Source organism: Mytilus galloprovincialis, chromosome 11 (genome assembly GCF_965363235.1).
Source record: "Mytilus galloprovincialis chromosome 11, xbMytGall1.hap1.1, whole genome shotgun sequence".
Classification (NCBI taxonomy): domain Eukaryota; kingdom Metazoa; phylum Mollusca; class Bivalvia; order Mytilida; family Mytilidae; genus Mytilus; species Mytilus galloprovincialis.
The window spans coordinates 48943663-48958472 of record NC_134848.1 but is presented as its reverse complement, the minus strand read 5'-3'; the positions used below and the strand labels follow the sequence as shown (position 1 = coordinate 48958472).

The 14810-nt window shown below is 32.3% G+C and overlaps 1 protein-coding gene across 1 annotated transcript in view; it reads left to right on the top strand.

Moving 5' to 3' along the window:
* Positions 1-908: 908 nt before the first annotated feature.
* Positions 909-14810, top strand: part of LOC143052306 (uncharacterized) — a 32356-nt gene continuing 18454 nt past the window's right edge. Inside the window, exons 1-10 of the mRNA XM_076225321.1 lie at positions 909-989; positions 1714-1749; positions 4360-4815; positions 8259-8288; positions 8956-8970; positions 9585-9880; positions 11053-11344; positions 12184-12210; positions 13858-13884; positions 14413-14430. Coding sequence (XP_076081436.1) covers positions 926-989; positions 1714-1749; positions 4360-4815; positions 8259-8288; positions 8956-8970; positions 9585-9880; positions 11053-11344; positions 12184-12210; positions 13858-13884; positions 14413-14430 — 1261 coding nt within the window. The 5' untranslated portion in view covers positions 909-925. The remainder of the gene's footprint in view (positions 990-1713; positions 1750-4359; positions 4816-8258; positions 8289-8955; positions 8971-9584; positions 9881-11052; positions 11345-12183; positions 12211-13857; positions 13885-14412; positions 14431-14810) is intronic.

Genomic DNA, 14810 nt, shown 5'->3' with positions numbered 1-14810 from the left:
TGTCAAACTGCTGATACATTAACATCACGAAGAATGTGTCTGGGTTTAATATGTGCCAAAGTTCCCAACACTCCACTTACCTAGGTCAGAGGTACATCAAAAGTACACGAGAACAATCTGTTAAAATTTTGATAGCTAAATGACAAGTACAAAGCGTCGATCTACGCCCAGTTACGGAAAAAATACTGTAGTCCAATATAGCTCTTTAGAACTATACACCACCATCAAAGGTAACATAAAAATGCCATTAATTGCATAAATGAAGGATTGCAATAATTGTCTAACTAACTGAAGTTATTACCATGATGTAGGGCCAACAACAAATCATATCAACTGTATATATCTATACATCAGTATTAGGTTTTTAAAATTATTAAAATCACAATGAATGTTGGTAAGTAACTCCAGCAACTTATGCAACAACGAACTGAATCAGATGATGTCGGCCATTGATACAGTTAATGAGTTATTGAAAAAATCTTACCGAAAATGAAGACCAAATTTGTCCCTTCCAGTTCCATACGTAATAAGACAATCAGAAATGGGGAAAAACTTTAAAACATTTTTTTTTAGAATACACCTTTTTTAAAAAGAAGTAGCACTACGAGAATAAATAGATATCCGTAGATACAATCTTATCAAGTACTATAAGGTAAATAAGTTCTCTCATAAGGAACTAATAATAAATTCAAAAAATGCATTAATTACCACGAATTATGTGATCTTTTGTGCACTGTGAAAATAAATGTAAATCCGGTACTATTAGAGACATACACAACTGTTGCTTTATCCATTATAATGTTTAGTTGTAATCTCCCATTATTATGCAAATTAACATTATCTCTGACGAAAGCTTGATGACTTTTGACCTCAGTTATAACAAAAAGGGTGAGTTTTCAGTTTGCTGCTATCAGTATTGTGAAACATGGATAGGATTCTGATAATAACGTTGGTCCTCAGTGTTCTGACCGGAACATCTATTGCCCGTCGTAAGTAGTTATAAATATTCATATTTTTTTTCTGCTTACATAAAATAATATGAATAAAATAAACATTTAACATATTCTTGATTTGAACTATAATTATAAAAATGTATTAGACAAAAAGGGAATTAATTTGTTTTTCATAAAAGTTTTACAAAGTATTTACTTTGACACTTTAACAAAAATATAAAAATTTCAAACATTTTGATCCAACCGTTTTGTCAGAAAATTTACACTGGTTATATAGCAGTTTGACAAACACCAATTTTGATCATTGAGAAGCTTAATATTGCCTTTACAACACAACGTAATTAAACCGTTAAGCTGACTTTACAGAGTTATATCCCTGTAGTGTTAGGTACCACCTTAAACGTCTGCCAATTGCTGTTAAGAAATTAGTAACTAAGCTGACATACCATAATATGTTTTTACATTTATTTGTTTGGGTGTGTTTACACAAGTCTACATGTCAAAGCAAAGACTAATGAACAGTACAACGTATATTGTTTTAAAAGTATAAGACGGATCTGCTTGTATTCTGAAGTTATATTGACCACAAACAATTGATGAAATAAAGAAAAATAAGCATATGAAATAACCCAATTTCACGATGATGTTATAGTTGATACCGCAATAAATTCATTATGTTCAATAATTGAAAGTGATGATGATCGTAAAGTGAAATGCTTATACCATTAATTGGAATTAATTTAGATAATTGTTTTAATAGACAGAACTCATCCTAAGTCATGGTCATCATGGACTGGTAAGTATTATTATATTAGCAATATCAGTTGTTTTATTTTCACCTACTTTACTACAGCTACATGTAGTTATGCATAATTGAACAAAAAATATGATAATGCATATGTCTTATTGTGTGGTTGTATATTATGATAATGCCTGCTCTCGTGACAAAGCCGTGATAAGAGAACTACAGAGCGACTGGGCAAGGTGATTTAAGCGTAGGGAGGGATAATGAGAATATACGTGTGTGATGGAAATCATATCATTTTGTAAGGGAATAATCATTGAACTTCAAAGAGAGGTAGTTATGTTGTTTCCCTCGAATAATTTGATTGAAAAAGTATTGTGGTCTAGGAGACAAGAAAAAAAATTCTGTATCCAGATTTTACCCATATCATTTATTTGAAATATTGAGAAAAAATAATTTGACTGATAGCGTCGAAAAAACTAAAAATAAATGTTCGCACCTGACCTCCCTTATTACTATGTTCCGGACCATATGAGTATTTGGACCATACGCGTATGGTCATGACCATATGGGTATATACTCATATGGTCCAACCATACGCGTATGGTCGGACCATACGCGTATGGTCGGGGTAATTAACACCCTGTTACAGTTTACTTTTAATACTTCTAAACTCTTCATATGGTATGACTGTTCATTCAAAAGACGCTATCATATAGGTAATTTTATCACTATATTATAATACAAAGATAAGATATTAAAATAAAAATAAGAAGTTTCACATAGTTAATTTTACTTAATTGTCAAATTTAAAGTAAACACATTTTATACCGATGGTCATTACCTATGGTCATTACCGATTTGTTATGACGAGTAAATGGCAATGTGTCTACTAAAAAATTAAATTCCAAAAATTTCTAGATGAACTGTTACATAAGAAGTCACTGGAAAGTAGCATACTATTAGTTTATTTAAGTTAGTGTTGTGAAGATGGTGTATTGCAGTCATTTTCCGATATTTGAGATCTAGAGCTTCTTAAAAACACCGTAGACATCAGAATTGCCATAGACCTCGGTATCACTGTACGCGGCTGCAAAAAAGGCTTGTTTTTCACTCGCAAACAAAATGTGTAAATAAAAGAGATAGTGTACAAATTTCTGGCAAATGCAAAAAATCTATGATACCGTGTGGAAGTGAATGTCATCCAAGCCTACATGCACGAATGTAACTAGCGATGAAAACTAACTATGGCATCAATATTAAATTTTTACGTAGTTTTTTGGATTATGAAATTAAAAAAAATTCATGTTTTAAACCATCACTGTTTTTTTAGATAAAGTTTTTGTATTATTGAAACGTTTATAATGTAATTTGAAAAAATATATATACCTATATGGTCCAAATACTCATATGGTCCGGCCCGTTAATAACCAAACGAGTATTATACTCATATGGTCCGACCATACGCGTACGGTCGGACCATACGCGTATGGTCGGACCATATGAGTATACGCATATGGTCATGACCATACGCGTATGGTCCAAATACTCATATGGTCCGGAACAACTATATACCCATCACTGTCATCCGTTTGACATAAAAATGATACGAATAACAGGTTTTGAAAATTATGACTCTTCGAAGATTTTGATCACAGTGTGTCGTCAGATAGATGAGTATGGTAATTTATCAATCCTATTTTCTTGTATTTTCTACCGATACGTCAGCTCACACTGTCTGATCGATATTAGAACGTTTAACAGACCTGTGTAAACATAAGGGTCGTTTCAGTGTACGATTAAAGCTGTTTTATAATATCCTAGAACAGTTTTCAACACGTACAGTTCTTAAAATAGATGTAACTCAGTTATCGTTGATATTTTTTTCTGCATGTAGTTTACCAATATGTACCTTCATTATTACGGGAATTTGGGATTGGTCCTAAATGTGTTCGATTAATAGGAATTTACACTAATCGGGACTCGGAATTAAATATTAATTTAAGGAGCGGAGAAAGTCCGCTTTATTTTTACGGGACTACACTATAACAATCTTGTTTTCCCTTTATATAACAGAGGCCATCTGAAATAAAAGTGGGGGAAAATTTTAACTGCCATTTTGATTTTTTTGGGAGGCCAACTGCCACTATATATATTACGGGTAGATATGTATAGGGTCTAAAATTGTTGCCTTGCTGCATACCATGGAAGTGACCTGACAAGTTGTTACAAGGATTTCAATGTGCAGATATTGGGCATTCTCCATATACAACGGGTATCTGATTCAAAATGTTCATTGTTACTGAATATTGCTTCGTATTTTTACATAATGCAGAACTGAACAAATGTCATATTTTGGTACGTGTTATAAATTTTAGTTTGATAAAGATCCAAAGGATTATATTTCAATGTCCATTGAAATTGTAAAAAGAATTTACGTCAATGAGAGAACAATAACCAAATAACGGAGTTTTTTTTTTATAATATGGACACGATTGACCCTTCAATGAAAGGAAAATCTCATACTTTCTAAGGACACGTTTATGAAATTAGACTTTTTAAATTGAGTTCGATGACTTCATACGAACGTTTAGGGATTCGGACACGTTTGAGTGTTACATATATGTTATGGTTTTCAAGTCTTTTTTATGTTGTTGACAGGAACCCCAACACCAGCACCATGGTCTAGTTGGTCAGGAACTCCAACACCAAATCCTTGGTCCAGTTGGACGAAGACAACAACAACAACAACATCAAAGCCTTGGACTAGTTGGAGTGATTCAACACCTAAGCCTTGGTCTAGTTGGACTGATTCAACACCAAAGCCTTGGTCTAGTTGGACAAAGACAACCACAACAACATCAAAGCCTTGGACAAGTTGGACTGATTCAACACCAAAAGGTTGGACTAGTTGGACGGACGCAACACCAACACCTTGGTCAAGTTGGACGAAGACAACACCAAAGGCTTGGTCAGGTTGGACAGGAACTCCAACGCCTTGGTCTAGTTGGACAAAGACAACACCAAAGGCTTGGTCTGGTTGGACAGGAACTCCAACACCAACTCCTTGGTCTAGTTGGACAAAGACAACACCAAAGCCTTGGAGTTCATGGTCAGGTAAATTATCGATTAAATTGCTTTATTATCTACAGGGTCTCTCAAGTTTACATAGTCAAATTTTTTTTTTGTATTTAACACATTTTGAGATTAAACTTGAGATTTACTTTAAAACACAATTGTTCAGAAAAACTGACGCATTGCAATTATCTTAACTGCCTCGTGCACAAGCTTTTGTGCTTTATTTATATTTTGATATGAGCGTCACTAATGAGTCTTATGTAGACGAAAAGCGCGTCTGGCGTAATTATAATCCTGGTACCTTTGATAACTATCAATATAAAAATATCCACTTTACACTGGAAGGTCTTAAAAGGACAAACAATTATTATACATTGTTGTTATTCAGACATGTTTAGTGTTGCCGTTTCGTTACACAACATCTATATGTACTTTCATATAGTTTGCAATCAAATAATTAATGATATTTTATGTGTACAAATTTGTCTCTAATAGCTTTATTTGTTTTCAAAGAAGCTACATTGTTAGTTATATATCCAATGTAATAATATTGCATTCATATGTGTATATTAAGTGATTATAGTTTAAATGAGAATTACAAATGAAATAACGGTTCGAACTTTACCTCCTATGTGCGTATTCTGACATTATACTCGATAAGTAAATAGTTATCAAAGGTACAAGGATTATAATTTAATACGCAAGACGCGCGTTTCGTCTTCATGAGACTCCTCAGTGACGCTCAGATCAAACTAGTTATAAAGCCAAACAAGTACAAAGTTGAAGAGCATTGAGGAAACACAATTCAAAATAATTGTGCCAAATGAAGTTAAGGTAATCTATTCTTGGGATAGGACAATCCTTGGTTTATCGAAAATTTCAAAGTTTTGTTACAGGAAATTTATAAAATATGACTATATGATTGATATTCATGTCAACACCAAAGTGCTGACTACTAGGCTGGTGATACCCTCGTAAACAATTCCATTACTTATACATAAGTAAGGTTTGTAAATAATATCAAGACCATGGTTTCAATTTACCCTAAAACCCCGCCAAACCTCTATATGTCTGCCAAATAATGAAATAGCCACGTGTACATGGAACTGATATTGGTATTACAAGACAAGTACTGCATGCTGCTCTCATACAACGTGAAATGTTCTATGTGACATGCTAAAGTAAAAAAAAAATAAACAAATTCAAGATAGTATAGGATACAGTTTTCACCCCTCAATTGATTAACAATTAACTCTATCAGCATCGTGCGTCCGCAGAGTTCTTCTGGACTTGGTCCTATCTCACTAAGCATAGCATTCTTACTTAAGTATAGATAGTTTGGCACCATTTTAATGCTTTGAGATCGAGTGTTTAGTGGTAAACAAATAATTTATTATAACATTCATATGCTAAACTGGGTGTTTTATTTTCGATTTTTTTCAGGCTGATTTATTTATGAATGAAAGCTGTCTTAATCTTCACGTCACAAGGACAAATATTAAATAAAATTTCAAATCATGTTATATTTATGTCTTTTACTTTTTCCGAGTATGACAAAGACAACACTGTTATCGCAAATGTTATCTTAATCTGCCAAGGGCGAAGAGGAGGGAAGTAAACAGTAACCCTTGGCTAGCGAAGATGCGCTTTAATGGGTAACGCAATTTTGAGATTATTGTAATTGTTTTGTCTTGTGTTGTAGCGTTACACCACTGTCCCAGGGTGTGGATTTGCGCATTCAAACTAGTTTAAGTCGGCCATATTATATATATATGGTTGTCCCAAGTTAGGAGCCTGTTATTAAGTGATAATCGTTTGTTGCTCTATGTCTTTTGTTTTCGTTGATTATTTTGTATATTAATCAGGCCGTCAGTGTCTTCATGTGAACTAATGTCGGGACATTTTACAGCTGACTAGTAGGTATGGTTTCTGCTTTAAGATCGTACGCCGATCTATAGCTTTTAACTTCTGTCATATCTCTCTGTTGGCAATTAGACCACAAGTTTTTATGTTTTATTTATACAATTTCACTTGTTTTTGAGTCTTTTTTTAAGCCGTCCACATCAGTTTTTGTGTCTTTTAAAATTTTATCTCCTCTAAAACGGTTTCTTTCAGCATATGTTTGCTTGGTGCATGACCTTATGCATATACTCCTAATCAACCCTTCGGCAATAGAGAAAAAACACACGAGATATAAATGACATATAAGCGATATATGTTTCTATGGTATTTTTAGGTGAAGAGAATGTGGTATTTTCCCTTCACAAACCATCATCTTTATCGAACACACTCCGACTGAACTTTTTTTACATATTTATTCAACCCCCACACCCAAATGTGTTCCTTCGGCATAAGCTGATTGTTGCATGGCCATATTCTTTGAACCTTTCAAACCTTCTCCATTTGTACAGGTGATCAGAACACGATATCGGAATAACATATACGAATGTTGTAAATGACTCACAACAGGATTTGACATAATTTTTCTTTTTTTATTGTAAAATGAAGATTACGTTTTTAACATCATTATAAGTCGGAAATTTGAAAATGCACGTAATTGAATGTATGCCTTACTGACTAGTATTTAGTCTATGTTTGAAATGCAATGCAAATCAATAAATGTGTTGTTCGATATATCTATGCGTGTACTTACTCAAGCTATAATTCTTAGTAGAATAAAATACATTTATCGAAATCATGATATCTGTATTGCACATTGCAATTTGCGTTGAATTCTAACATTCAGTATTCGGTTTGCATTAATGTAATGTTAATGTTCCATTAATTGCATTGCTCTTATACAGGATGTGTAGATGTTTTGCGATGGTTGTTTTTGTTGTTTGTTCTCTCTGTGTTCGTTTGTAAATGGAAGTGCAAACTGTTTAAACGTTTTGAAGCCACACAGAGCTGTTGACAAAGTTGGAAGCCTTTTTTGTAATAGAATAAAAGCAAATATAAAGTATTCCGGTTAAGACATGGTTGGGTTGCGTAAAACGCATTATTTTTGTTTTGCTTAGAAATTTAATAAGCTGCACAAAAGTGTCTCAATAATATTAGCCAAATAATGGAAACACATCTTTGCGTATGGCCAATGGTTCTGGTCTTGAAATACAAACGTTGAAGGTGTGCCAACACCAACACAGAACAAATTAAACCTGTAAAACAAAATAGATCTTAGCATATGGTGTTAAGGAATTTGTTGTTTCGGGATCTGAAGCATGCATGGTAGTCTCATCTAAAACGCGCACTCAAACGGTGTGATTAACTAAAATTATTCCGAACAATACAAATTCGACAAATAAAAGAGATGATTTTTCTAAGGTTGTGATCAACTTATTTAACATGTGTCCTTCCAATTTGCAGACAGCGAATTCTAGTAAGTTTATACAGTACCGGGCATCCCAGTAATATGTCAGTGTTTCGTTTAATTTTTAATGTTGACAGATAGAAGTTATGCATTTTATTGTTTACTTTTTTTTCAGGTGGTGGATACGGAAAGAAAAATAAGAAACGTAAGTGATATAGTACTTAAAACGAAATTTGTTATCTCCAATTATTTTTTTTTTGGAATGAACAACTCACAGCGTTGGAATATAAATACCTGTACCGGGTGTCCGTTTACCATCTAATATGTAACGGTCAAAGACCGTTGTACTATCTCCTGTACACATGATAGACGATTAAGCCTTTCATTCCAACCGGATGGGGTTGCGTGTTTATACATCATTCAAAGCCAAAAACGCTTTCGTTAGCGAGGGGCTATTGGCATCACGATGGACGTAATTATGACCTTATTTACTACATGTACTAACACCAATTCAACTCTTAGAGTAAATCATGTTTTTTATTGTTGACTTATATTGTATTGAATAATAGAGGCAAACAGGTATGAGAATCTGATGTCTAACAGTTGGATACATGTAAGAATACTACGATAAACTATTATACATCAACAAATTACTGTTTTAATATATACATACCAGTGAACCTGCATTTTATGTTATTTATATAAGATCGAAAGTAAGTTAGCTGTAGCTAAAAAGCAAATCACACTGTTTTCCATTGATGATCCAATTTTGAAACTATGAAACAAGGGTGAACGATTAATTTCGAACAATTTTTTTTTATATTTCTGCGTTTAACCATGACTGTAAACACAGTGTTTTTGTTTTTTTATAGACCACAAAGGAATGAGTGAGTATTGACAGCTATTGCATAGCAATATAATATTTCGCACAGTACGTAACCAAAAGTAAGCGTGCAATAAATTCCAATATTGCACTAGTGCAATAAATCTTCAAAATTCATAACGTCATCAACGACAAAATCTTAGTTTTAACCAATTGTTACTTTCAAGTGTTATATTGCTATACAATAAAAGGGTTATTGCATGAATATTGAAGAATATTGTCCCTCGTGGAACATATACTGCACTCGCAAGCTCGTGCATTATAAAATTCTACTCGGGACAATATTCCCCAATATTCATGCAATAACCCTATATTATTGACAATAAAAAAAATGCATACATATAACGCAAAAGAAGTACAGAATACTAATCGAAATAGTCAGATTAGAAATAATTCTATATCAAGCTGTTAAACTCTAATACACTATTTTGTTAATGGGTGGAGAGGAATAGAAAAAATTTTAAACGTAAATTATCCATGATATTAAAAAGAGATTAATTATCAAATTATAATTCAATGAAAGACTTAATTATATACCTTATGTATTCATTGAAAACAAGTACCAGTAATTTTAATTCATATATAAAATACCTATATTATTTATCTTCCTATTGACAGATGGGGATGAATGCGAGGCCAATGCTGACGCCATATTTCTGTTTGACGATTCCTCAAGTATCAGTCATAACAATGCCAACAACTTCCAAATGATGAAAGACTTTATGAAAAACATTGTCGACAAATTCTCTACAGTTGGCCCAGAGGGAACACAATTTGGTGCTGTCATGTTTTCTGATAGGGTCCGAGGTCATTTTGATCTGAACGATTTCAACACGCATAATGCTATTAAACAAGGGATACAGAGCATACAACCTTCCCATGGAGGATCAACAGCAATCGGAAGTGGATTAAAGGTTAGGGTTGTTTTCGTTTTTTTTGTGTGAAATCGTATCTGATTAACGATTGCAACGTAGAACAATCACATACACTCTATTAATAGTTATCAAAGGTACCAGGATTATAATTTAATATGCCAGACGCTCGTTTCGTCTACATAAGACTTATCAGTGACGCTTAAATCAAAAATAATTATAAAGCCAAAAAAGTACAAAGTTGAACAGCATTTAGGACCATAAATTCCAAAAAGGTGTGCCAAAAACGGATAAGGTAATATATACCTGGGAAAAAATATTCACACATCAATGCTCGGGTGCATACGTTTCCTTTGACACCATATGTCCCTTTTGAGAATACTTATCACGTAATTCGTCTATATCGGTATTCAAAAGGGTCAATTAAAAAGTATTGTAATGTCTGACCTCCAAGATCATACAGTGAAACCTGTTTTAAGAGACCATTTCAGGGAGAATAAAAAAGTGACTTCTTAATTTTGGGGCCCTTTATAGCTTGTTGTTCGGTGTGAGATAAGGCTCCGTGTTAAAGGTCGTACTTTGACCTATAATGGTTTACTTTTATAAATTGTTATTTGGATGGAGAGTTGTCTCATTGGCACTCACACCACATCTTCCTATATCTATCTTAAGTCGACAGGTAGTTTTTTAATACGGGTTCAAACTTTATGAAATGTACTTCAAAGGGATCTAAACTGTATGGTCTTATAATATAGGTGGTCACTAAAGCAGAAATGACTGTAGTTTCCGTTTGTACCAACACAACATTATGACAGTTGTTATCCTTTCATTTGATGTGTTTGCGCTTTTTATTTTGTCGTTTGCAATTTTTGTTTTGAATTGTCCTCCGATTTCGGATTTTTTTTATTTTCATAAGTTATAAGCAATATGCATATTGGGATAGAATTATATAACATATGTTACGATTCTATCTTTGATGAAATAATAAACAAGCTAAAACCAAATGTTGATACCATACCAAAGTAAATAAAAATGTTTAACATGTACTCAGCTACCGAAAATCAGGTATGAGATTTTTTTTCTTATTTTTTTTTTTATTTCCAAACATAAGTAATTAAGAATTTTAGTAAGCGTCGAAATGTATGGAAAACGTTATTCAATATAAGCTTATTTAATGATGGTAACATAATTACTGTTTAATTTTATATTTACAGTATGTAAGAGATAATAGTTTTCTCCAATCCAATGGCGGGGGCAGGCCAGATGTTCAAAAATTGGTCATTCTTCTTACTGATGGTAAAAATAATGCCGGTTTTGAAGTCCCACAACAGGAGGCAAGCAAACTGAAACAGGACGGCGTAACTATAGTCGCCATAGGAGTGGGTACTACGTTCGTCCTAGCTGAATTACAGCAAATTGCGTCCTCGGATGAATATGTTTTCACATCAGATTCGTTTGAAAAATTGAATACTCTTCTAGATAAGATTGTGCAAATAGCTTGTGAAGGTAAGAAACTACATTCTTATAAAATTATAGGCATTTGCTTTGTTTTGTTTTTGAGAGGCGTTTTTACTCTGTTTTTTTTTTTTTTTTTTTTTTTTTTTTTTTTTTTATAAATTGAGTGTTGTTAAATTAGATCATAATAGTAAAGATAATCTTAATAAAATCGTGCAACGACCAAAAACACAACCATTTATTATCGCGTCGAAATATGTTTTCAAAAAATCTGTATGAACTCTTCTTAATTACTATGCTCTTATTAATTTATGAAATTGAAAATACATTATAAAATGCATGCGCCCATAGCGGTTTTTTTTTATTTACCGTCAACAGGAACGCTTAAGTCAAATATTTAAAAGCCAAGGATGTATGAGCACATATACAGTACAACAGCTACATGTATATAACCAAAATAGGCCCCCAATTAAAGTAGACATATCTGTCTAATGTCAACTGTGCGTTAGGGAGTTGAAATCTTATTTTCAAACAATTTTAAAATGTAATAAAGGAGAATTTTAGAAAGGTTTATTATAAATCATGTCAGTCCATAAGTACTGACTACTTAGAATATTTGTCTTCGGAATTATAAGGATTGAACACATTTTTTCTAGACGTATTGATGTGTAAATCATTAATTTACTGCAATACTCGTTAAAACATTGTAGTAATGTTAAACATTTTTCATAGTATTTCGTTTTATACTATACCACTACTTGAATATTTGCTATACTGTTGTGACAAACAATTAAAATTAAAACGTCAACGAAGAGACGTGCATACTGTAGACATGACCTTGCAAGTCATAAACACTATGATAATTGATTTGTTTGGCTTATTTTTTACAGTTTGTGTGGATGAACCAGCACCTAAAGGTAGGTTATATCATTTTGTATTTTCCTCTTTAGTGTTTATTTTTTTACTTTAACTATAAACTGCCCTTATTCTGGTCTGTATACGATTTTAACTCTAAAATATGAAATCTATAATGTATGTAGTATGCAATGTACTAACAAAAAAACCAATAATAAATGCAATATACAATGTACTAATGAAAACATTTGACTTTAACTACAGTTAACATGTTTTGCCCCTTTCCTCTCTCACTGCGAGGGGCATAGTGATAGTCTATACTCGTCCGTTCGTTCATTAAAATTAACTACAATAATCGACAAAAAGATTGCAAAATTTAAAAAACATATGTCATAATATTACCTACTACTGTAACATTTTGATTTGACAATAGCATCTCCCTTTTTAACTAAAGTGGCACAAAAGCACATCACTTTTTGAACTAATGTGACACATTAGCACCTTGTGAATTCTGTATTTGTTTTTCCAAAAGATCTGATTATGAGTAAGATCTAAGTTAATATCTAAGTTGTTTTTATCTAAACGTCATTTTGATTTAAGAAGGCTCGAGGGTATAAAAATTTCAGAAAAAATTCAACAATTTTATGTATAACCTTAAGTAGTTCTAACTTTATTATATGGTACACAAATCATTCAACAAAATTAAGTTGCGTCGACCACAGATGATTTTTAAAATGAAGATATCATTGAAAAAGCTCAAAATTATCTCCCTTTGGTGCGAAAATGCCATTTTTTGGCATTATACTTGAAATATCTTTTTTTAACTAATCGGTGACCTATATTTTTTATAATTATTTTCAAATAAGCTGTACTTGAACTAAATTTTTGTAAAATTTGAGCGATTTCTGTAATTAAGTTCCTTTTTAATATCGATACTACCTCAATTGTTCTTATTAGTTCAACAGAAAAAAGGTACCGTTACAAAAATGTATACTTTTTTCGAAGGCAGATTGTGAGCGTGAATGAACGGTGACCCCATTTTTTTTTTTATTTTTCTATTCAGTATAAGATAAAGTTCATTTATAGAAAAAAAAATAGCAAAATTCTATTTTAAATAAAAAATTCGACGTAGACCCGCAAGCCCCTTTAATTATGTGTGTACAGAAAGAGTAACGAAATCACATATCCTGACATGCAAAAGTAAAACGCGTATGTCTAACTACCGAAAGTTACCATAGCCGAGTACGATTTTTCGACATTATGTTAATTTGAATCTTCTATTGCTGCAATTAATTTGCAAACGTTTGGCATATTTTGATTCGATATGAAGTTGACAGTTTCTTTGACTTTTAGAACCCATTGACATCTTTCTATCGGGTTGTCATGCAACTCCCCTGACAATTTTTTTTTAGTTGCTTTTTTTCATTCATCACTGACCTGATTATATCTTAATTTTACTTGACAATTGCTGCATAAGATTTAGGATGTCTTGTTAACGCTACTGCTCTGAGATTGTTCAACTAAAATGCATATATTCAGTTGAATTTGTGAAAATACATCTTATGATTAATAACCATTAATCACTGGTTTCATATTTTTTTAATGTTTTCAATTGAGAATAATTAATCTTTTGACACTTTAAATTACAGTAATCCCTTTACAAGGACTTTTATTCCAATATAACAACTGACTAATTTTTATTTTTGTAGGTGAAAAGGGAGATAAAGGTGACAAAGGTATGTTACATTTACTTCTTTTAAGTAGAAAATCACAAAAGAAATTATAACGCACTGTTGCTCGTTTACCAATTAACTCTTTTCAATAACGTACGATCTTTGCTTGTTAAAATCATTGAAATCATATGTTGTGGTTTAAAAAACATTCTTAAATTTTACGAGATAAACAAGATGTGACATGATGTGAAATAATTTAACCGGAGTAACCTTAATTCCATATAAAACAAATGGACACGTTTTTATCGAAAGAGATAATGTGAGGTTCTTGACGAACATCCTATCTTAATAAATGCATAGTATTCAATAACTGTAAAATGGAACAGTGAAATAACGAGAGACAATTAACAGTAACACTAACAAAACAGAACAAACCATTGCTTGGTAATATTAACAAACATTTACCAACGCGTGTTGTCTACATACGACTCAGCAGTGACGATCGAATCAACACCGTTAACATTCAAAATCAAATCCAGCGGGTTTTTTTTTCATGTCCTTTACATATATTTAAATACATTTATTTTACAGGAGAACCTGGAGATAAAGGTTAACATGTTTTTGTTTTTAAGTATCACATTTCCTTTGTTATTCAGGTGATAGAATGCTTTTTGTTTGAATGCTTCTTTGCTTGGTTTCTACACACAGCTTATTGGTTCGCTTGAAATGCTATTAATTGAAAAATTCAATATTCCGCACGACAACCAGTAAAGTAATGCATGCTTTCGTCATAACGATACACTCTCTTACTAAAAGGTTTCAAATAATTGAAGACACGATTAAATAATGTATTATTTTCTGGAAATGTTAGTCCGGCTATTTTGATTAGGCCACTGCAAATGACATTATATTTTTATGTAGTTTTATGCATGTTGAAATATTATTTTTTTTATCCAGTATATTTTTTTCCGTATCTGTGTATCCTCTTT